The 23,754-nt window shown below is 56.3% G+C and overlaps 1 protein-coding gene across 9 annotated transcripts; it reads right to left on the bottom strand.

Moving 5' to 3' along the window:
- Positions 1–1,201: 1,201 nt before the first annotated feature.
- Positions 1,202–23,736, bottom strand: LOC146333891 (signal peptide peptidase-like 2B). Of its 9 annotated transcripts, none has more exons than XR_014786406.1 (16): positions 23,624–23,736; positions 17,564–17,683; positions 17,230–17,412; positions 16,081–16,170; positions 15,794–15,933; positions 14,729–14,871; positions 13,696–13,792; positions 12,273–12,389; positions 10,960–11,041; positions 10,096–10,170; positions 9,289–9,351; positions 8,149–8,248; positions 7,067–7,111; positions 6,600–6,677; positions 5,111–5,342; positions 1,202–3,830 (listed from the first exon to the last, which is right to left on the bottom strand). XR_014786406.1 is itself a non-coding variant. In XM_084825011.1 (16 exons), the coding sequence occupies exons 1-16, from the start codon at positions 23,708–23,710 to the stop codon at positions 3,492–3,494; spliced, it is 1,920 nt and encodes a 639-aa protein (XP_084681137.1). In that variant the 5' UTR covers positions 23,711–23,736; the 3' UTR covers positions 1,202–3,491. The 9 variants fall into 9 exon arrangements, 7 of the variants coding, with proteins under 7 accessions (XP_084681137.1, XP_084681140.1, XP_084681142.1 ...); XM_084825011.1 differs by having other exon boundaries at positions 5,182–5,342; XM_084825014.1 differs by lacking the exon at positions 23,624–23,736 and adding an exon at positions 20,463–20,510 and having other exon boundaries at positions 5,182–5,342.
- Between the last annotated feature and the right edge of the window lie 18 nt (positions 23,737–23,754).

The following is a 23,754-nucleotide window of genomic DNA, read 5'->3' as shown; positions in this document are numbered from 1 at the left end:
GAGCATCTATCAGTGTCCCCACACACACTTCAAACGAGGGTAAAGCTGCTTCGTGGACCCGATTACTTATCCAACTAGAGCTGCATCAGCAGCCTGAATAAGGAAGAGATGTGAACAATCCCGTTTTTTGTGTGCCCCCAAATCATAGATGCTGAGGACCTGCCTTCTACAAGACACCTTAGCACAGCCTTCCCCAAACTGGTGCCCTTCTGAAGTAGTGGACTGCAACTTCAATCATTCCCAGCCAGCATGGGTAAAGTGGGAGTTGCAGCCAAACACATCTGGAGGGTATCAGGTTGGGAAGTGCTGTGTTAGCAGGTGAGTAGCAACAGCAGGGAGCAGAGATCAACCGAGTGTGACCAACTGCCCACGAATAGCCCCTTTGGACACACACTGCCCTGCCTGGGGCAGATGCTGCAACAGATGACCAAGGCACTCATGGCTATGTGGGACCACATGGGCCCTGCAGAGTACGTCAGGGTGTGGAGTTCTTTCCCATTATTTTGCTTGCTCAATATTTGCTCCCAGTGTCAGCTTAATCCTCTATGTCACACCACTTGTGGGTGCTCCCTACAACTACGGGGCCCAGGGAATGGGGTGGACACAGCAGACATTAGTGTCTGGGGCCAATCGTGTCCGGGAGACCCCCCCCCCCACACACACAACTGGTTTTGCAAGATGACCAAACCAAGCTTGTCTGAACGGGGACACCCAGAGAGAGGGGCTCCTAGCACCCCATAATACTTCGTGAATGAGGCAGGGTGACTGCATGATAAAAGCCTCATCTGGAAGCACCCCAAGAAATTGTTTGACTCCAAGTTCCACATAGAGCAGTGGATTTGAAGACCCCAAACCCAGATTCAAGTCCCACATCAGCCAAGAAGCCAGACAAAAGCCCATAAAAAGGACTGGGCTTTCTTGCTTGCAAATGTTCTTCAGCAGTTTAGTCAGCATTTGCACCACTATTGAAAAACAGGCTGAGAGGCTGATGGTGCTGCACATGGAAAGAGAGGCTTCCTTCCCCATGGACCCAGAAAAGGATGGACATCTCACAAGGATCGCTCAGCAGCTTCCTGTGGTGCCCCACCCAAGGAATCGGTGTCCTTCACAGCCCAAAGGCAGAGAGATGCACATCAGGATCCGAAGGACTCCAAGATGGAACAAAAGAAAGTTCAAACATGATACTTGGACCTCAACTATGAACGACCTGAAGTTTCATCAGTTTTATTGTTCAGCCTGCTTTTGTAAAATAAACGTTCCATATACATTATTTATAAAATGGCTTAAATTAAGGCATAATCCTGTAGCGTCTAAGACAAGCATCTGTCATTCTGCACAAGAGCGCAAACGCTGGGTCTGCTTCCTGTCCATGTACCCCACAAGGAGCCACAGCTGTGCCAAACAGGGCATGGGGGGGCCGGGACGTGGGAAGCTTTCTCTCTAAGACAGGCTCTTGTGATCTGGGAGGAGGCCACTTGGCAGACGCGATCTGGTCGGGTGGCCAGCAGCTCCACAGAATCTGGTCAACATTTCCACATAGGGTTGCAGAGCTATGTCTTACAACACAAAAGAATGCAGACACAGAACATGATAGTGGAAGCATGACAAAGAAACCCACAGAGCTCACAGGCCCGGGGTGCCAAATGAGATCTTGAAGAGACTTACACCCCACCACATACACCTACCCCACCCAAGAAGGGAGACCCCCATTTCCCCAACATTAAGACTGTTGTCACTGGGAGGCTTAAACTCTGCATGTCACTATTTCATGGTCAGCCATGACTGGGGAAGGGACCTGTGCCCCCCGTTCTAGGGGCACTGCCCATTCCCAAGAGACCAGCAGAGGTGACACAGCAGCTGGCTTGTTCTGCCTGTCTTCAGCCTGCGTGTGAACGGCCACCTCTGCGGCTGCCGCCCAGCTTTCCCAGTGGCCCAGGACGTGCGCTCTTCACGAGCCCCTACAAGGAAGAGGAAAGGCTCTGCTTGGGACACCAACGCTTCCGAGAATGTGGGGGTTCACTAGCCAGGCCGGCAGCGAATTTATGTCTCAGGTGATTCCTATACAGCGAGGGAGAGGAAATTTAAAGCAGAAAACTGGCAGAAGAGAGAACATTCAAAGCTCCACATCCTCTTTCAGAACTAGCCCCCTCCATTTTCAGGAGGAAAGGGCGGCTGGGGGGGGGCAGTCAGCTACTGCCCCATGCTTCAAATCACCCCGCCCACACACACACTCAGAGACAGAAACACATGCTCTAGGAATTCAGCCCGATGGATCATGCTCCTGTTGTTCGTGGTCAGAGCCACAAGAGGGGACCTCTCCTGCCCCCGCCCCCGAGCTGAGAACGTTTCCGGGGGGGGCGCTGCCGAGCAACTTTCCACAGGCCTCTTTCCCCAGCGAGCCACAGAGGCGCTTCCATCCTGCTGCAGCTCTCAGCTCATGACCAGCAGGGGCTGGACACAAGGGACAGCCCGGGGACCAGCCCCTCCTGGGATGGCGAAGTGGGGGGATGGGGCTGGAGGAAGCCCAGGGCAGCCTCCCCTCTTTCCTCCAGCCCAGCCCAGCCCAGCCCTCCCTGGATCAGCCCTCAAGGCAGGGAGGCAAGACGAGCAGCACTGGGGCTGGAGACCCACGCTACTCCCGCCGCCTGCAGAGCTTGTGGAACACCAGACTGCTCTCCACACGGGAAATGCCCACAGCTGCAGCCCCCCGCCCTGAGACACCCCCCGCCCCCCGAGAGCTGGGCCACCTTAAAAGGTTTCCTGCTCACAACCTGGTGGAGGGGCACAGGGCTTCCCAGGACAGCTGCTCAGCAAAAGGAGACAACCAAAGTTCTTCCCAGGACGTATACAGGCTCCAACGTGCCTCCCAAGAGGATCAGCATGCCCCCCGCCGCCACCCCCTGGACACGAAGACCGAATCAACGCCTTCCGCAGAGATCAAATGCTTTCTAGAGTCCTGCTCATTCCTCGATATGTTTGTATGTAAATCATTTGATGGAAGGAGAAACAAAACAGAAAACGAAATGGAACCCTCCGGGTGGGGGGGTGTCTTTTTGTAGGAAACGCCTACAGTCAGAGAAGCACAACAGTCTGTCCTGCGTCGCCTGAGGCTATGCTAAAGCAATTTCACAGCCACGCAAGCGCAAAATACTGTCTACATTTTTTAAAAAAGTATCTTAATACTACCCCAGCGTCATGAAACCGAAGGAAAAGGCATCCGCTAGTTTCTTTTTAAAACTGGTCATCAAACTTCTACCGGAACACTCATTAAAGCACCATATTCAGGGGGGAAAGGGGGAATTTGGTGTGAAATGCTGTTATCTTGTGTGTCCGGAGTTCAGCCATGGAGTTTCCTTGCGCGCGATGATCAGAGATGTGATGCACTCTTGTGGTGAAGGTGACGACGGGACCTGTCCTTGCTTTGACTCCAGTTAGTCTGTGATGGGGGGCGGGGACGGAAGCAAGGGGGGTGCAAGGAGAAGGGGGTGTTCCTAGTCAGACTGGCTCTGCTTTGCCGCTGGGGGGCTCTCATTTCCTGGGCCATGGTCCTGAGGGCGGCTGGGCTCTTCTATATGGGGCGACTGGGGGGCTGGCTTTTCAGATGGCATCTCACTGGGCTCTGTCTGTTCCTCCTCCTCTGCTGTCTCCAGGAAGGGCCCCTGAGGTGGCTCCCCACTGCTCAAGGGGGTGCTGGTTGGCCCTTCGGTGGGGAAAATCGGGGTGGCTGCTCTATCAGCTGCTTCCGGTGTAGGTGTTGGGGAACCCACCTCTTTTGCGGGCGTAGGGCAACTGACAGGGGAGATCACCAAGGGAGGATGAGGGAGGTCTTTCTGCATACAGAAGAACAAACCACATTAGGATGATGGGGGTGGGGTGGGGGGAGAGGGAGAGAGAGAGAGAGAGAGAGAGAGAGCGGGCAACTACAACTGATTTCACAGACCAGCTTCTGGAGCAGCTCACTGGGGCAAACGCCACCCCAAATGGGAGTCGCTGGCTAGGGTGACCAGGCTAGCAAGCTGGAAATGTCAGCCCATTTCATCTTGAAAGGTCAAACTAGCCCAGGTATGATTCCTCCCCTGCCCCACAAGGAATTCTGGGAAATGTAATTCTGCAAGGACACTGAAAGTCCTCGGCTACAGATCTGCCACTGTCTCCAAGAATGACAATTCCCAGGGTCCTCCGAGGGGGGTGTTTCCCCCCACCCTCAATCCTCTCACTTCTGTCCTGAAGGCCTCACATTCAGCCCGGTATTCAAGGGCCGCTCAGCTAAGAGCTTCCCCACTTCTGCTCCTGGGTGCTCCTCCTGTCCCCCTGGGCGAAACTGGAGAGGGTCTCTTGCAGCAGTGGGTCCCGAGGCTCACATTCTCCCACTCCCCCCCTCTGGACAAGGCCAGAACGGCTTTCTACTGCAGACACCCTAGCCCAGCATCGGGGCAACATAGCAACTGCCACTCTGCACTCCCCCTGCCTTTCCAGCTCCCCAGCACCCCTGAAGAGACACCATGGGGAAGTGCAGCCACAGCAGCGCTGCTCTGTGTTTGCCGATATAGCACTAGGGGGGCTGCAGGACAACAGGCTACCCTGCTTCAACCCAGAGGAAGGTGGGGCTACAAGGCAGGTCCAAGCCACCGTGCCCCATGGCCAACCCCCTTGTCAGCTCTTTAAGAGCACAGGAAGAGCCCTGATGCTGGATCGTACCCGAGAGGGGCCCTCTAGTCCTCTCTGGATCCTGGAGGCCATTTAGAGGCATCATGACTTTGCCAGACTCTCCATGGACCGGCCTCATCCCCCTGAAACCTGTCTACATCGGGGCTGCATCTTAAGGAAGGCAATACCACAGGCTAGCAATGTGCCTTGGGAAGAAGTCCTCCCTTCCATAGTGATCTTTGCAGGGCAGGGCATTATTTCACCTCCATCGGCATCGTTTTGGACCAACGGCCCTCTCTGCGATTCATGTGCCACAAATACAAAAGCTTCACGTACAGACAAAGAGAGAAAGCAAGCCTTTTCTGAAGGCCAGAAAAGGAGCGTAAAAAGAGAGCGAGAAAAGCAACATGCAAGAGAGCTCTGCTGGCTTTTTTGGAGAACACCGACAAGAGTTTTACTCAACTTTAATTCTAGTTAGGGGCTTTTCTAACATTAGCATTTTCTCGAGGAGACTCATATCAAACTGGTATTCACCGCAAAGCCGCTACCCGTCCAGAACATGGCCAGCTCCTTCCGCCACAGGGCCACCACAAAGCTCGTCAGCAGCGTGCAGGGGACCAGGTAGAGCAGAGCCGGCTGCCCCTTCTGCATCAGTGCCAGGGCCACAAAGGTCACCAGGAGCCCGATGCCATAGGCTGCAGCAGAGGGAAAGGGGAGAGCAAGGAAGCCGGGGGCCGCTGGGCAGGGTGTCTCGCTGAAGCCCAGTTGTGCCCACCACCCAGGACTCATGGCAGGCCTCTTTCTGCCTGCCGAGATGGGGGCTGCCTTTGCAGGCGAGAGGATTCCAGCACTTTGGAAGGCAGGGGGGTCATATTAGTCACCAGCAAAAAACAGTGAGTGGGAAGCCAGGGTGGCAAGGGACACCTGAGCCCCCAGTCACTCCACTGGAGGAGCAGCAGCAGCAGCGGCGCCTGTGAAGCAGGCCCACAAGCAGAGTGGCCTGGGAACCGGGTGGGCGGGTGCCTTCCTCTATCCAATGTCAAAGCAACTGAAGGGAGAGCGCACAGGAGGGTCCAAAACCAGCCCCCTCCCCCCGATCTCCTGCAAGAGAGGATACGAGACACGGTAGGGAGAGATGGAATCTGTGTGCCTCGGCCTCACCCCGGCTGGAAGGAGAGGCGCCCGGCCCAGCCAGATCTTGTCCACTGGGAAAGCGGTGCCATTTACTTATTCTGGGTTGGTTGAAGGAATGCCACACAACCAGAGTACCCAGCTGAACTGCTAAGGCCACGCTGGTCTGGCCGCTCCCTTCTCCTTGCTTTCAGGATCCTGCTAGCACCAGCCAAAAAGCCCCCTCTCTCAGCAGGCTCTCAGCGTTCCGCAAAGGGTGCCGAGATGGCATCACCAAGACAGTCCCTGCTGATCAGACATGGACCTGTAGCCCTTCAGTATGCGCCAAGCCCAGCCCAGTGAAGGCTTGTGGGCTCAGCCAGCTACGGCCAGCAGACCAACACAGACCAAAACTAACCCTGCGTCCAGGTTCAGTTACCCCGGTGCAGTTATCCCAACAGTTTGCTTGTCTGCAGCAATGTCCCCGTTCCTTCTAGCTCTTCCTCATGGGACCTGCCTTATTCCAGGCCATTATACACCCTTCTTTTTAAGAAATGTGCAAAGGGGACCCAGGCACCCACCCTCCACCCCAGCGCAAAGCGGCTGTCAGGGAGCCTGTCTCCCAAGGGCTCTCCTTTGGGGTTATTGACCTAAGGAGCCTGCTGGGCAAAGTGGGAGACAAAGAGGACAGGGGGGAGCGGCCTTTCATGGGCTCAGTTGTTGGGGGGAGGCAAGAGCTGGAGGCAACAGGTGTGAGAAGAGCAGCAACGTCGCTTTCGGAGGGGGCGGCTGCTGGCCCAGGTGGAAGGAGGAGGAGGACAGCAAGAAGAAGCCGGACGTACCTACAGTGCAAGCAACAAAATACACTCGGGAGGACTGGACTTGGATGTCAAACCTGTGGCAATAGGCGACCAGGAGACCTGAGGAGAGAAGGGGTGGGGGGTGAGGCCCAGGAGGGGCCTCCCCATGCCGTGTCCCAGGCCAGTCAAAGCCCCTGCTGGCCTCGGCTCCCTCCCTCGACAGCCGCCAGATCCTGCCCAGGGCAGCCTCGGCTTCTCAGATGCCCACAAAGAAGAAGAGCGGCAGCCCGGATGGATCAGGCCCCAGTGGGCCCATCCAGCCCCGCCAGATGCCCCAAGGGGAGGGTCACGCACAGGGACCCAAAGGGCCAGCCCCCCCCCCCCCCGGTGCCCCTGAACACAGAGGCCGCATCTCCCCATCACAGCCATCGCATCTGAAAGAGCCACTTCTTTATTTAAAATATTTATCTCCCATGCCTCAGCCCCAAAAGGTCCCCAGAGCGGCTTACATGCAGTCAGTAAAACAAGAGTCCCTGCCCCCGCAGGCTGGCAATCTAAAAAAGTCACGACACACAAGGAAAAAGGGATGGGGAGGGAAGAGGGGAAAAATTCAGTGGACTTTCATGTGGGCTGGTGGAAGGGCCCCTCTCCCCTCCCTCTGCACAGCCTGCTAGGGTGGCTGGGGCAGGGGTGACAGCTGAGGGAGGAGGGGCCTTCCTGGAGAGCTCCCCTCCATGCATTTGCCTCAGCCCTTCAGAATGTCCCTGCTGGATCAAACCCAGCTGGGGCCACCTAGCCCAGCTCCCCTATGCCCCAGAGGCAAGCAAGAGGCCTGCAGGAAGTCCACCAGCAGCAGGGCCGGAAGACAAGTCTGTCCTCTCCATGCTGCCCACATCTTTAAAGTGGGGGTGAGGAAGCTCAGCCTGGGGGAGAAGCTTTTGGGGGCCCCATCCCAGTGATGGCAGGGAGGGGGCTGGGGGCAAAGGCAAAAATACCAGCCTATTGTAGCTTAAAGCACTTTAAGAAGAGGCAGTTCAAGGTTCTGCGGGGGGTGGGGGGCGCTGTACAGAAGCTGGAAAGTCACCAGACGATTGCCAGCCAGGGGAAAGGGGGTGGGCCCACAGGAAGGTTCCCCTCCATTTCAAATGTTTCCAGCATAACACAATTAATTCCCACGTGGAAACCACACTTGTGTCGCCTGTGTGGCCAAGGCAGCAGCATGCCTGTGCAGGCCCTTTGCCCCGTGGAAGTGCTACCTGGGCAGGAAGGGCGAAATCCCGAGAGCCAGCAAGAAGACAGAAACCCAGAGGAGCTGCGGAGGGGACAGGAGCCCAACTTCCACGCAGGAAGCGGTCTTCCACACAGAGACAGACAGGCCATTGGTCGTCCCACCCTGCTCTGCCTGCTCTGGCTGACAGCAAGAGGCTCTCCGCAGACACAGCAGGTGTTTCTCCTCCCTGGCCCGGCCGCCACCCAGGAGCCATTAACCGGAGATGGGACCGGGGCTTGGGCTGGGCTCTGCCCTTGAGCTCTGGAGCCTCCTTAGGAGTGGCCCGGCCAACAGGGACCCTCAGTGCTGGAGAAATCCTACCTGGAACCAAGATGTCCCCAAACCCCAGGAGAGAGAAGGGCCTGTCACACAGTGCCAGTGGGGAGAAGTTGAGCCGCGGCACCTTCAGCACCATGGGCAGCTGTGGGAATGAGAAATGGAAAGAGGCTGGCCTAGGGAGACAGGCCTGGGCCCTCCCACCTTCATCCTGGTTGGACTGCTGTGGTGTAGCACCGAAGGAAGGCCAATAATTGAAAGCCCCCCGCCCCTAGCCATCTCTTCCCTTTGTTTCCCCAGCCTAATTTCTCTCCCCAAAGCTCCTTTCAGGTCCAGCATAGATGACAGACAGGGACCCTCTGCTGGAAGTCAGCAGCAACGTTGGCTGTGCAATTTCCTGTATACAGGGAAAGGGTTAACCCCTCTCTCACCTGCACCGCTGCCCAAATCCAAGCCCCCCCACCCCCAACACTGGGAGATCTGTGGATGAACATGCTGTTCTCCCATTTGGCAAACACTCCTGCCAAGACGAAGGGGGCAAATACCGCCCCCGCCCACTTCCTTTGGAGAAAGATGTCACCTTGAAAGGGGTTGTAACCTTAAAGGCGGGCTACAGAGATTTTAAACTGGCACATGAACCTGGCTTTGCACAGGTTGGAACGGCCCTTGGTTTGATACAGCGACGCCTTCAAACCAAGTTTAATCGGATGTCACAGTTGGACGGACTGCGCTCACCCCATCTGAAGCCAGGCCTAAGGCATGTGCCCTGGCCTGCTGCACCCCTACAGCCCCCCGATGGAGAGGTGAGCCTTCTCCATTTCCGGGGGGGGGGGGCTGCCCCACAGCCAGGGAAGAGGGCAGGTACATAACTGTCCCTCAGCCTATGAATCTTCTTGGGCTTCACACTGTATGGGCCGCAAAGTTATGTGTCGCTTAGGGAAGATGCGGCTGCAAGCTTCAACCACAAGAACATATTTAACTAACTTAATGCATTCTAAGAACCAAGTACCCCAGAGCTGCACAATTCTAGGGTCCTCTTAGTATGCGTGCCCGGTTTCACGGCCTTGGAGCTAAGACGCAGACAGACAGACATCCTGTTACTATTATGAATGAACAAAACAGCCCCCGCCCACCCCTGGTCCCGTGAGCAGCCTTTGAAAGCTCCCTGAGAACTCTCAGGCACACCTTTTCATGAGTGGCGGAGTCTGTTGGCCCGGCAGCCACCTCCACCATGATGCTCTCCCCCATCTGAAAGAAACAGGGCAAAAACAGAACTTCACTTATCTGTTATTCTCTAGCCTCCCCAACTGATGGGACTCAGAATGGACAGCAACATTCTGAAGTCTACAGCTCTGACCATCTCCCTCATCCACCACAAAACACTATCCTCACTGGTCAGCCATTGATCTCCCCTCCTTCCCTGGAGTAAGGCAGACGAGATCCATGTTCTCCCTCCCTTCTACATCTGGAGGAGGCAATTTTGCGCATGCAGGCGAGGGACAGTGGACGAGCCAGGAGAACACGGATGAGCACACGAGCAATCCTGGCTAGCATCACCTTTGTATGAATAACGGGCGTTCCATGCAGCACGGGGGAACTGGTGCTCTCCTTAAAAGTATCAGGGTATTTACAAGTGGCTGTTCTGCCGCTTCACAGCATCGCCGAGGGCAGGAGCCTCAGCACAAGGCCGCCCCTTGCTCTGAATCTGCACCGGTAGCCTCTTGGCCCAGGGCTGCTATCCAGCCTGCCTTCCCCACCAACCCTGAGGAATCTATTCAGACTTCCCAGTCCCCTCTCCCTTCCTCACAGACTCCCACTCCAGGCTCCCCACCTCCGCAGGAGCTGTGTGAGAAAACACTTTCCACCCACCCCGCTCTCCCCTTCGTCTCCAGCCACACAAACCACCCACCTCCACCACCGTGGGCAGAAAGAGGCTCAGTCCCCCCACAGCCCCTCGCAACCATCGGGAGCGCATGTTAAGGGGCTACACACCTTGGTTAAATATGGCGTGATGAAAACAAAGAAGACATCGTAGACAAAAAGGACCATGAGAAGCAGAGTACAGCCCTGGGGGGAGGGGGGAGAGGAGAAGACATGAAAGTGAGTACAGAGGGTTGCAACATGCGGCTTATTTAAAAGGGGCCCTGAGATCAGCGGCAGAGCCCCCGCTTTGCATGCAGGAGGCCCCAGGTTCAGTGGGAAAGAGAAAGGGAGTGCTCTTTCCCACTGCTTGCTCCCCGATCCTTTGAACTGGAGATGCCAGGGGTGGGGCAACCTGGGACGGCACACAGCAACGCAAGGGCCCACAGAGGACCCCCCCTCAGAAGGTCCACGTTCAATTCATTCTTGACTGCTGCTGCTGCTGCTCTTCCATCCCCTTGGCAGATCTACACCACCTCCCAGCCCCCCTTCTCTCCCTTGGATGCCCAACTAAGTGCAACTTGTCCCCCCATCTCCCCGCACCCCTCCACTCAGAACTTGGCTGCCTGCTCTGTCTCCTCCTCCTCCTCCAGCGATCGAAATGAAAGCTGGGATCCTCTCTGGTCACTCCCCCCCCCTCCCCCACACATCCCCCACAAGGGGGCTTGGGCCAGTTGCTGAACTTCTGCTTGACCTGCTTTCCATCAGGGTTGTTGTGAGGAGAAAACAGGGAGGGAAGATGTCCGCTAGGCTGCCTGGAAGGGCAGGAATTAAGAAGGAAGGAGTCTGCCCAGAGCATCCCCCAGCCCCCAGCGGTGCCCCTGGACATTTCACGGTACAGGAGGGCCCCTCCTGGCCTCAGGGCAGGCCCCACAGCCAGGAACACTGGGCTCTCCTCCAGGCTGCACCCCCTCTATCCTGCCCCTCCCGCCTCACCTTGAACGTGGGCAGGCGGATGGTTTTCAGCATGTAAAGGCAGAAAGCAATTCCCAGGGCGTCTTGGAGGATCCAGGCCCACCTGCAGGGAGAAGGGCCTCAGCTAAGCACAGAGCTCCATGGATCCCTACCCGCGGGGGCTGGGCCAGGGCACGCCTGCCCTGTGCTCCTTGTGAGGACAAAGTGACCCCAGAGGGGCCCCTTTGGGCTCTGGGTCCCTTTTGCATTTAGCCCTGTTTCTACAAACTCCCTTCATGCCTGGGCCACTCCATGTCTCCTTCCCCACTCCCAGGCGGGGCCCAGTGGCTTCCTTGGGCCGCCTTCAGCTGCCCCCTCCCATCCATCGCGACCCCTCCTTTGGCCTCTCCTCTGAGGAAAGATGCTCCAGCCGTATAGAGTGGGCTCTCTTGCCCCTGCACAGCTCTGTGACACCCCTTTTCACCTCCAGCTCAAGAAAGCAGATTACAGAGCCAGAAAAGGGCAGCCAAAATTATCAGGGGGCTGGGGAAACTCCCCCGTGAGGGCCGACTAAACTGTCTGGGGCATTTTCATTCATTCAAAGTATTTCAAAACAAAATACTTTTCAGTTCAGGAAAAAGGGGGACCCGTGATAGAGGGTGAGAAAAAAAAAAAGATGTACGGCAATGTGGGGGAAGAGAGAGTTTTCCTCCCTCATTTGTTATATTAGGACTTGGGGTCAGCCAAGGAGGCTGATGGGTGGGAGAGGCAGGCTGGACCAGTAGCCATGGGCTTCAAAAGGATAGGAGACAAATTCAAGGAGGAGGAGGGAGGTTTCTCAACAGCAAAGAGGTGCAGCCACAGTCCACATGCAACAGGGGGAGAGGCTGCTGCCGCCCTCTCCTGCTCTTGGGCTTCCTGGGAGAATCTGGCTGCTCACTGCTGGGATACTTGGCCTCAGCCTAATCCAGTCCACCATAGGCCTGTGGGCAGGAGCCTCTCCATGCCTGCCTTCCACCAATGGCTCCTGCCACAACACTCAGCAGGAGTGGCGTGACACGCACACACCACCACCAATAGCTCCTTCTGCTTCTTTCTCAGCATCAAATCCTGAGTCAGCGGGGGGCGGGGGAGGCAGGACACAAAGACTGCAGGCAGGTGCAGGCAAACTGAGATGGTGGCCTTGCCTGTGGGAACAGGGTGCCGAGGGAGAATCCAGAGCATCCGCCGGGTTCCGCCCTGACCTCAGCCTGGACTGAAGGGTTTAAAGAAGGTTCCCTGTGAGGATTTCTCCAAGGATCAAGCATCACCACCACTGGAAAGGAAGGAGCAGAGCAGCCACGAGGCAGACTTACTGGTCTTCATTCCGGAAGACGCCCCACACCAGGCTCACGGTGACACAGAAGGCGGCCAGCAGCAGCATCCGGATTTGGGGGCGCTTGTGGAAATAGGGCAAGCTGTTATCTGGAACCCTGAAGGCAAGAGGGGCGGCATGAAGAGGCCCGCCCTCAGCCAGTGATGGAAGGAGAGTCGTCGGGAGGGGGGGCGTGGGGGTGTCCAAAGCGCCTCGCTCTCCCTCCTTGATGCGAGGAGAGGGCCCAGAGCTTGGGGGGAGCAAGCACCTGCTTGGCACGCAGAAGCCCCCAAGCGCAAACCCCATGCGCCTCTCCTGTCAAAAGCCTCAGGGAGACAGGCCTCTCTCTCCTCCCTGGAGAGCTGCTGCCGGGGGGGGGCGGGGGGGGGGCGGCAAAGTGGCACAAGACAGCCTCCGAGGTCCCTCTGGACCTGACCGCGCAGTCAGCAGAGGCTGGGTGAGTGGGGCACGCCCAGCCAGCCAGAGACACTCTCTGCCAGGAGGGAGTTCCTGTGCCCCCACGCCCACCCCACCCTCAAGACCCCATCTTCCCTTTCTTTTTATGGATTCAAGCACCCGCCCCCCCGACTATCAGGTTGGGACACCTTAACACACATTCAAAAAACGTCCCTCTCAGCTTGCTCTGTTCTGCCAGTCAAGTCGCCAGAACAGGGCAGCACACAACCTGTGTGTGCCCCAGCCCCGGCCTGTTCGTGGCCTCCGTGGAGTGCAGCTCCGATGCAAAGCATGGCCCACACGCCCCACACGCCTTGCTGTAAAGACAGAATGCAGCTTCTTCGCTGCTGCACCACCAAATGTCAGCAGCAAATTCAGTGTGGTGCGTCCGTGCAGGGGATTTCCTTGCAGACCCCAAGGAGTTGCCCACCTACGCACTAGAAGGACGACTCTACTTCTCATATCCTGCCCCTGTCTGATTTACTTAGGGCGCAATCCTATGCACGTTTAGACAGGAAAAACTCCTAAATCCTAAACCTGCATAGAATTGCGCCCTTAAGAATATACAGACTGATTTTCAGTACCCAAAGTGGGTCAGAAGGCAAAATATAAAACCAACACACATTTTAAAATCAGTGATATATAGAAATATGCTGAAGGGGGCAGGATGCCATTCTAGCGAACACAGCTGCTTGCAAACAGAGAGACTCAAAACTGGATTTGAAGAAGTGCCTCTTTGTCCATGGGGTCTTATGCTGGCCCAAAGTGCTCTCTTCTCCCTCACACACTGATCTTCAGAGGAAGGGGGTGGGAAGGCAGCAAACCCACCACCATCCCCATGGCCCAGGGAGTGGGAACGCGGCTTCCTCATCGAAGCCCTCTGGCCCTGCACCTCTCTGTCTCTGCTGCTTTTGCGGAGTAGGCACACAGAACAGACAATGAGGCCCATTCAGAAAACTGCTTCAAACCTGCATTTCCCTACAGGGCATCTTCGGACAAACGGACAGAGGCAACTGTAGAGGCCAATCGAGGCTGCCAGGCAGAAGATTCCTATGATGGCGTACACTGAAAGGGGAAAAGACAGCAAATCAGCCCCCAGAGTCAAGGGAGGAGAAGCGAAGGCTGCCCCTTCACCCCCCTACACCTGGGACCAGGCCCAAGTTCCGGACCCCTAGCGTTCCCCAAATCCAGCCCTTTCCCCCAACTGCTCCGTGGCTTCCCGGGCGTTGTGCAGCTTCCCCCCACATCCCACACAGTCGAAATGCCTCTCCAACAGTGGGGCACTGGCAGGAAGCGCTGCAGACTAAGACAAGCTGGTATCTGGCCCCGCCCACCCCAAGAGCTTCCCTGGACTGAATTCGGCCCTTAGGCCGGAGGACGCTGCCCACCTCTGATCTAAGCCACGGAAGCCAGGTCCGGTAAACCGACTTGTCGAGGTTTCTCCGGGAAGCACACAGACAAACCAGCCTTGGTCCAAACTGGCCTCGAAAGGTGGGCGCACTTTTGGCACACTGGCTAACGTGTCGGCCAGCCTTCCTCAGCCTGGGGCCCTCCGGATATGTTGGACCACAACTCCCATAATCCCGCAATCAGCACAGCTTTGTTTGCAGGATTATGGGAGTTGTAGTCCAACACATCTGGAGGGCCCTGGGCTGAGGAAGGCTGGTAAGGACGACACCTGGCTCCAAGGACCAATGGTGTGGCTCAGGAGAATGCTGCTCCATCTGTTCCTAATCAGTAGGGTAACCTGGAGTAAAACCCACGCGATTAATCAACCTGGACTCTTTTAACTGGGCGACGGCACTAATAATTCACCAATAACTGTGGCATCAGGCAAGAGGTGCAACGCCCGGGTGATACAAGCCTCGCGTTTTTCTGCCTGTGGAGAAGCTGCAGGACTTGGCTCTTGTTGTTCCAGAAGCACAGGCTTTAACTGTCAACAGTGATCCCAGAGTCTCCCGCAAGCCCCCTGCCCGTGCCCGCCAAGCAAGCGCTCCCTACCGAGCTGGTCATAGAAGTAGTAGAGGAGGACGAGCATTGAGCAACACATGACCACGAAGACGCAGATCATGATGGGGGTGACGTCCACCGTCTCGTCCTCATGCTTCTCAGCCCCATCATCCCGCTTGTGCTTCATGTACCGCCTGGGAGAGAGATGTGCCCATTGGCAGAAGCCAGCTGCTGATCCTGCTACCCTGGGGGGCCCAGCAAGGAATTCAGGGCCCCCCATGATCCAGAGGCAGGTGGAGGCAGAGTCCAGGGGCTTGCACTGTGGTGGAGACAGCCAAGCAGCTGGTTGCCACAAAGCAACCTATACAACCTTTGATCTCTCCCCTGCGGCCCAATAAAGCAGCCAACCAGGGCAGCCACAGAGCTGACCCACCAGTAGTGGCAAGGCCTTCATGTGACACAGTGCTTGCAGCCACATGGGGCCGCAGTGGTGGCCGCTGGCTTGCAAAGGGGATGAGCTAAATGCACAGAGGAGGAGAACAGAAGGTGTCCTCTGAGTGCAGAGTACTCCCCAAGCAGCTCCTGGACCCCTGCACGTACCCGCAGAGGCTGGTAGAACCAACTGCTCTGTGAGCAGGAGAGGAAGTCAACTCTCGCTGTCATGTCAAACAGCCTTTTTCTTTTCAACAGTGTCAATTATATGCACCCCCTTCCTGCCCTATCCCTTATTCCTTGTGTGACGTGTTTCAAATTTGGACTGTACGCCTGAGGATGGTGATTGATGGTGCTGATCGAGCACCATCGAGCCCAAGGAGATGGCCTGGACAGGGAGGGAGTAGCAGGGGCATCAGGATCCAAGCTCCTCTGATGAGGCACGCCTCCAAGTCATGGCTGCACTGCTTGTGGTGGAAGTGTGGCGCTGTCAGAGGAGCTGGACAGCCACCGTGATGGGAAGGGCCCGGAGGAAGTGTCAGAGACCTGACAGGGATCAGAGAGGCAGTGCAGAAGCCGCCCGCTGCTGCCAATCCAGGCGTCCCAGGGCCCTCCCCGAAGGCTGCCAGGGGCCAGAGCTCCCACTGCGATGGCCTTTCCAAGCTCCTGCAGCAGCCCACTCACTTTTTCACATCTCTGCTTCCGGCCCAGTACCCGCCGACGGCCACCGTGCCCACAGCCATCACAAAGATTATCACCATGTTGTAGTCCAGGACGGGCTCGTTGGGGGCGTACATGGCCACCTTGACTGAGTGGCCAAAGCTCTGGAGGGGAAGCAGCACAGACCGAGGGAGGGTGCCGTGGGGAGGGGGGAGAGAGAGAGAGCAGGGTTCAGCCACAAACTTGACACCCGCGTGACGATCCCAGCGATGTGCCAGCACAAACTCGAGGTGGGCAGGAGATGCGCTTACCCTGCCAATATCCAACATGTCCGTGTAGCTCAGCAGGGCCACGGGGATGTCTATCTCCTCATACTGACTCCGGTTACCGGCGGGGGGGACCTGGGGGGCACATTAGAGGAGAGAGCAGTTCTGGCAGAAGGAGGGGAAGGACTTCCCATGCATAACGTGGCAGCAGCAACCCAAGCCCCGTGGCACAAAATCTCAAGTCTGCGCTGAAAGCATGAAACATGCCATTTGAGGAGGGCTCTTGTGCATCGGCTGGCTCAGTTTACATGCTTTGTTGTGAGCTCAGGACTTAAATTGCTGCAGAGCTTGAGCACAATGCAACGGCAAGAGGCGAACGGGACAGAGAAGTAAGGGGTGGCGGCGGGGGGGAGATAAGGGAGCTGGCCAGGGGCCAGCAGTGATACAAGAGCCCCCGAGCCCCAGCCTCAGAACAGAAGGGCCTTTGGCAGGCACCTGGCACCCTTCCAGAAGGAAAGCCGAGACTCTGCATGGGACTCGAGAAGCTGTGCAGAACAGCAGAAGGTTCAGAACTTCCAAAGAATTCTAATTGTTTAGAAGAGGCTTTGAAAGGAATACTAATATTGAGGGAGGGGAAGCCATGCAGAACGCGAAACAAATTAAAACAAAGAGGATCAAAAGGAAAGCCATCGGAGCAGAACTGCGTGGGGGAAACACTGAATGCCTGGGACAGAGCAGGAGCACGGAAATTAGAGGAGCCTGTTCCACAAGGGGGCCCTCCACAAGCTACATGACATACAGAAGAGGCGCAGAAGGCCTCCCCCTCTGGAGGACTTCCCATCTGCATTGGAATGAAAGGAACAACGGGGCTGGGCGTGATCATCACTGTCTGCAAGTCTGTGACAGCAGCGGCACGGAGCCTCCAGTGGGGAAGCAGTGTAACCTTCCATACCCGCTGCTTGGTGTGAAGAGCAGGGGTGGGGGGTGCCTTCGTGCCCTGCCCAGACCCTCTAGTCCAGGGTGTAGGACTGGAGATTCCCCTGCTGAGGTCCAGCTAGGCTCCCTTCTTAATCTGGCGAAGGGGGAAGGATGGCGGGAGGAGGAACGGGAAGGAAGAGGTGGCAGGGGCGCTCCCTGAAATCCCCAGATCTATAGCCCGAGAACCTTGGTGCAGGACCAAGGAAGGAAGCTCACCAGTCTCTCCCGGCTGACGACCAGCAGGCCCCGCGCCCCACTGAGCTGAGCCAGCCGCACTTTTTCATAGAAGGTGCAGTTGCCCCGCATGACCATGGGGACGGTGTTGCCGAAGCCCCCGTCAGGCACGTCGGATGGAGCACACAAGACAGACACTGTCTGGTCCTGCAGCGGCAGGAGGGACTGGAGAAGAGGAAGAGCAAGGAAATTAGAAGGAAGGAAGGCAAGCAGAGGAGCAGCTCCCAGCCAAATGTTGAGTGGCTGGAGAGGTCTGCCCCAAGGCCTTGGGAGAGGGCCAAAGAGACCTCCATACTGGTCAGTCAGAAGCACTCACCGCCTTGCCCAGGTCATGCGGCAGGTGGGCCCACTGGGAGTTGAAGAGGATGCAGTAGTCCTTGCCTCTGCCGCTCCCCCTCTCCGAGAAGACACGGACCATGCCAAACTCACAGGAGACCTGCCACAAACACACACGGAAGACATCACCACCGTCACTCTTCCGCAGCAGCATCGAGAAGGACTAGCATCTGGTGATGTGCACCACATGGGGCTCTGCTGCTGAAACACCACCCCCAGCTCCACACACAGCAGGAAGAGGGGTAAGGCCCGTTCCCCGTCAGTTTCCCATCACAGTTCACAAGATGTTACGGTTATAGCAAAAAGCAAGAGCATGCCACAAAATAAAAGCAAGCCGTGGAATGAGAAATAAACACCCAACAGCAGAGGAGCAACATAAAGAGGATGAGGAAAGCGGGGGAAATAAAAGGGTCTGTCTGAGGCTGAAATAAGATCAAGCCAGGTGTCATGTCCTGCAGCCAGGTGCCTGCACCCCAAATGTCCCCTCCCCTGGAGCCTCAGACAGCAGAACCAGCCGATGGCCTCTGGGCCCCTGCTCCGTAACCCCCACCCTTGACGGAGACGGGGCGGGCGGCTCCTGAGATGGACCCTTCCCAATTGCAAGAAACCCATCTCCACCCGTCCCTGGCAGCATTCAGATGGCAGATCAAGACACGGCTGTCGGGGGCTCCAGGAGGGTAGAGGATCCGCTCTCCCTGCACCCTGCCCAGCTCCGCTGTGCTCCTGACTGCTGCTGCAGAGCCTCAGGTTCTGGTTCCCACTTGGACACAATGCTCCTGAGGGACTTTGGGCTGGTCACTGGCTCTCAGCCTCGCCTACCTTGCAGGGCTGTTGTGAGCACAAAATAGTGAGGAGGAAGACCCTGTCATAGAATCATAGAATAGTAGAGTTGGTAGGGGCCTACAAGGCCATCGAGTCCAACCCACTGCTCAATGCAGGAATCCAAGTCAGAGCATCCCCGACAGATGGCTGTCCAGCCTCATCTTGAAGGCCTCCAGTGGGGGAGAGCCCACCACCTCCCTCGGGAATTGGTTCCATTGTCGTATTGCTCTAACAGTCAGGACGTTTTTCCTGATGTTCAGCCGGAATCTGGCTTCCTGGCACTTGAGCCCATTATTCCGTGTCCTGCACTCTCGGCTGATCAAGAAGAGATCCTGGCTTTCCTCTCTGTGACAACCTTTCAAGGACTTGAAGAGCGCTATCATATCTCCCCTCAGTCTTCTCTTCTCAAGGCTAAATATGCCCAGTTCTTTCAGTCTCTCTTCATAAGGGTTTGTTTCCAGTCCCCTGATCATCTTTGTTGCCCTCCTCTGAACCCTCTCCAGTTTGTCTGCATCCTTCTTAAAGTGCGGTGCCCAGAACTGGACACAGTACTCCAGATGAGGCCTAACCAGTGCTGAGTAGAGGGGAACAGTGCTGAGTAGAGGGGAACTAGTACTTCCTGGGATTTGGAAGCTATGCTTCTATGAAAGCAGCCCAAAAGAGCATTTGCCTTTTTTGCAGACACATCACATGGTTGGCTCATATTCAGCTTCTGATCAACAACAATTCTAAGATCCTTCTTGCTTGTAGTGTTGTTGAGCCATGTATCCCCCATCTTGTAACTGTGCATTTGGTTTCTTTGTCCTAGGTGCAGAACTTGGCATTTGTCCCTGTTAAATGTCATTCTGTTGTTTTCTGCCCAGCGCTCCAGTCTATCCAGATCACTTTGAATTTTGTTTCCGTCTTCCAAAGTATTAGCTATCCCGCCCAATTTGCTGTCATCTGCAAATCTGATCAGCATTCCCTACACCTCCTCCTCCAAGTCATTAATAACAATGTTGAAGAGCACTGGGCCCAGGACTGAGCCCTGCGGTACCCCACTCGTTACCTCTCCCCAGTTGGAGAAGGTCCCATTGATAAGCACTCTTTGAGTCCGATTCTGTAGCCGACTGTGGATCCACCAGATCGTTGTTTCACCTAGCCCACTTTGAGCTAGTTTGCTCATCAGGAGATCATGGGGCACTTCGTTCAAAGCTTTGCTGAAGTCGAGGTATATGATGTCTACAGCATTCCCACGGTCCACAAGGGAGGTGACTTGATAAAAAAAATGAGATCAGATTTGTCTGGCAGAACTTGTTCTTGACAAATCCATGTTGGCTTTGAGTCATCACTGCATTGTTTTCCAGGTGCTGCCAGATGGATTGCTTTATCATCTGCTCCAGAATTGTCCCAGGGGTGGATGTCAGACTGACTGGTCTGTAGTTCCCAGGTTCCTCCTTCTTACCCCTTTTGAAGTTAGGGACATTAGCCCTCCTCCAGTCATCTGGCACTTCCCCCGTCCTCCATGATTTCTCAAAAAGAGAATAGACAGCGGTTCTGAGAGTTCTTCTGCCAGTTCCTTTCTTACTCTAGGATGCAGTTCATCTGGCCCTGGAGATTTGAACTCATTCAAAGTAATTAGGTGTTCCTTGACCATATGCCTATCGATCTCAAGCTGCAATCCTGCCCCTTCAGCCTGCACTTTGCCTTTGCCAGGGGGGTCATAGACCCTCTTTTGGGAGAAGACTGAGCCAAAGTAGGAATGTAAGTCGCCTTGGGCTCCTTGGAGGAGGAAAAAAGGCAGGATATGAATGTAACAAATGAATCTACAATAAACTGGGCATAGGAACCACCACAGCCACACCAGCACCTATTTGGCCATTTCTAAACTTGATCCAGTGCAAATTAATGAAGATTTTGGAGAAACCAGGAAGTAAAAATCCCCTCTTGCTCCCAAAGCTCACCCAGGGGCCTTGAGGAGATGCGACTCCCCCTCCGTCCCGAGAGACTGTGGCCTCACCTGTGAAACTGCTCCCCTCCACCCAATATACAGCTGCCGGTCCGTGAACCATTTTTACCTAGCACGAAGAAGGAAGGTTTGCTGGCCCTGGGGGAGAGCAGGCTTCATTTTCCAAGGCTTTCCAGGGGCTTTTTGCATGGTTTCTAGTGCAGATCATGGTGGAACAGCAGGTTAGAAAGGTTTACAGTGAATACGTTTGGACTGCCAAAAAAATAAACAACGGCCATCTCCGTGAAAGGTTTTTGGTGCTTCTTGCTGCGGAGATAGGCAAGAGAACAGGCTCTGCAAGGGGGCAGCTTCTGACCCATCCTGCTCTCCCTGACACACACAAACACACACACAGGCCCCAGCCAGCCAAACCTTCACAGGTCTTAAGTGGGGGAAACACGTAAGTCCAGAGAAAGACAGAAGCTAACACCGCACTTGCACAAAAACTGCCTGATGCCCACAAGGGCTTCATGCCTTACGGAGGGGGAGGGGAGCGTCTGAAACGGCCATGCACAGGACACACTTTTGCCGCTTTCAGGATCCAGCCTCCCTCTGCCCCGGGGCTTGGGGCAGGTTGAGACTGCTTTAGGGCAGCCATGACCAACCTGGAGGAGGTGGCAACTGACATCCACACACACCCCCTAGTGCCATGTTTTTGTGGTGTCCCACCTACGGGGGTGAGCACGTCTGACAGCTGGGAGGGTGCCTTGCCTCAGCCAGCACCCCAAGGACCTTCCAGTCACCTTCCCCTGCTCTCTGCACCCAGGAGTAGGGTGACACTGTGACACTGGCTGTGACTGTAGCACCTTCTTTTCCAGGTTGGGTGAGGGCAGGGAGCCAAGTTGGCAGATCTCAGGGCAAAGGCAGCCAGAAGCAGGCAGTAGCCAAGCACTTAAAACTCCCTCGTCTGGCCTCAGGCAGGAACCCCCTGCAAGCTGCCCTCTCCGAACCCCAGCCTCACCCAAGCTCCACCTCGGCAACACACAGATCCAGAATCACCTTCCAGGACTGCCTAGGTAACGGCCACAAAGGACCAAACACTCAGCGCAAACGCTCTGCCTTAGCAGGAGTTGTAGTCCACAACATCTGGAGAGTGCCAGGTTGCCCCCTGCTGTATGAAAAGCACACATCTCACTCCAAAGGGCACAGCCAGAGCTGCACTCCTATTCCTCTGCTTGCCGTGCGCTGCTCTCCTTTGCTCTGCAACAGCCTCTCCCTCTTTCCGACTTGAAAGCCAAGACACCGTTGGCTCCTTGGTTCCTTTCCCTGCAGCCTGCTTATCAGCAGTTCAAAACAGGCCTCGTGCGCAGTGCATGGCACAGTGCATCGACATTTGTAGGCACAACAGGCATCCACTCCCTGCTAAGAGACATGCTGCCCCCGCCCCCGGAGGAAAGAAGCTGTGCCGTGTTTCACGGGGGGCATCACCCAGACCCTCCCCAGGGAGAAAGCCAAAACCTCAAGGAGGGCAACCAGGCCAGCAAATCACATCAACAGTGCCTTAAATGTGGTGATTCCTGAGGGGAAAATGTAAGGATAAAAGAGGGGCAGGTCTGTCCTCTCTTCCTAAGGCAGGTGATGCAATTCATAGCAGCTTTGTGGGGCGGCTCTGGGAGCAGAGGCTGCAGTGAGCCCATTTCACAGAGGGGGAAAACAGGTCTAAGAATCTGTCCTGAATCACTCACCAATCAGCTTCAAGGGAGCGGGTTCTAGCATTTCTCTCTCTCTCACACAATTTTAGAACCCAGTGGGGTCATCCCATGAAGCTGACTGGTGAAGATTCAGGACAAGTAAGAGGAAGGACTCCCTCTCACAGAATAGTATCATAGAACAGTAGGGTTGGAAGGGGTCTACAAGGCCATCAAGTCCAACCCCCTGCTCCATGCAGGAATCCAAGTCAGAGCATCCCTGGCAGATGGCTGTCCAGCCTCGTCTTGAACACCTCCAATGTGGGAGAGCCCCCCACCTCCCCAGGTCATGGGTTCCATTGTCATACTGCTCTAACAGTCAGGAAGTTTTTCCTGATGCTCAGCCGGAATCTGGCTTCCTGTAACTTGAGCCCATCATTCCGAGTCCTGCACTCTGGGATGGTCGAGAAGAGATCCTGGCCCTCCTCTCTGTGGCAACTTTTCAAGGACTTGAAGAGCGCTATTCTATCTCCCCTCAGTCTTCTCTTCTCTAGGCTAAACATGCTCTCATAGCACAGTCAACTATGGAGTTTGCTCCCACAAGACATAGTGATGGCCATCAATTTGGATGGCTTTAAAGGGGGGTACCCAAGCTCCTGGAGAAGGCTAGGATTAGAATGGCTGCTAATCCTGATGCCTCTACAATAGCTCCAGTATCAGAGGCAGTGAGTCCATGTACATCAGTTGCTGGGGAACACGGGCAGGATGGTGCTGTTGCACTCCTGTCCTCCTTGTGCGTGTCCCATGGGCAGCTGGTTGGCCACTGTGTGAACAGAATGCTGGACTACATGTACCCCTGGTCTGACCCAGCATTTCTTATTTTCTTCAGTGAGAAAGCCACACTGTGGGGCCGGGCCCAGGAGGTTTTTCAGACTGCAAGCCTGAGAGGGGATGGACCATCTGGTTTTGCTTGCTGCACGTCAGCTGCTCCGGGAGCCTTTTTTGGCTGAGGAGCTTGATAAAAATACTTTCAGGGCACAATCCCATGCCTGTTTGGACAGAGAAAAGTCCCACAACTCCTAGCATTCCCCAGCTGGAGTTACAGGGCTTTTTCTGCCTAAAGAAGCAGAAGATCGCATCCTTCAGATATTAAGCCCCAAACGCTGAGGTCAATTCCGTCGGCGGCCAGGACACCACGGCTACTAAAACAAGAGCTCTGGGTCTACGCGGGCCCCAGGGCGGGCCAGGGGGGATCGAGCGAGTCCCGCGCCCCGCAAGGCCGCAGCCCTGGCCACGCCCAGGCTGGGCGCCCGGGGCTGCGGTCTGTCCCAACGGGCTCAGGACGGCGCCGCGAGCGGGCGGGCGGGCACGCGCGCCGGAGACGCCGCTTCGGCCCGAGCGGAGGCCAAGCGCGGCCCCGCCCTCCAGAGGCGCGCGGCCGGCTGAGGGGCGGCAGAGCGACGCGCCGCCACGGCGCAGAGGGCGAGGGCGGGGGGGGCGGCCGCCTCCGCGTGCCGGCGCGGCGGGCGGGAGGGCCGGACCCGGAAGAGGACGCGGGGAGCCCCTCCCCCCCGCGGGCGGCGAGCCGCGCGAGGCCGCTCACCTGGGCGACCAGCAGCGGGAGGAGGAGGAGGAGGCGCGGCCGCGACCCAGGCAAGGCTCGCCGCCCCGAAGCCGGCGCCGCCGCCATCGCCGCCTATTGTCCTCCCTGCCGCCGGGGAGGAGCGAGGCGCG

This window comes from Heloderma suspectum, chromosome W, assembly GCF_057233095.1.
Source record: "Heloderma suspectum isolate Gila_16-S chromosome W, 16-S_ref, whole genome shotgun sequence".
Classification (NCBI taxonomy): Eukaryota; Metazoa; Chordata; class Lepidosauria; order Squamata; family Helodermatidae; genus Heloderma; species Heloderma suspectum.
Note: the sequence above shows the minus strand (reverse complement) of the source record. Positions and strands in the feature narration are given on the sequence as shown.

Bases quoted from the DNA above. Each gene is read 5' to 3' on its own strand.
- LOC146333891 (XM_084825011.1), bottom strand. From the start codon at position 23,710: ATGGCGGCGGCGCCGGCTTCGGGGCGGCGAGCCTTGCCTGGGTCGCGG. The intron at 17,413-17,563 runs GTGAGTGCTTCT...CCTCTTCTCCAG, and splicing joins CGCATGACCTGGGCAAGGCG to TCCCTCCTGCCGCTGCAGGA. The intron at 15,934-16,080 runs GTAAGCGCATCT...CTTCCCCTCCAG, and splicing joins ACATGTTGGATATTGGCAGG to AGCTTTGGCCACTCAGTCAA.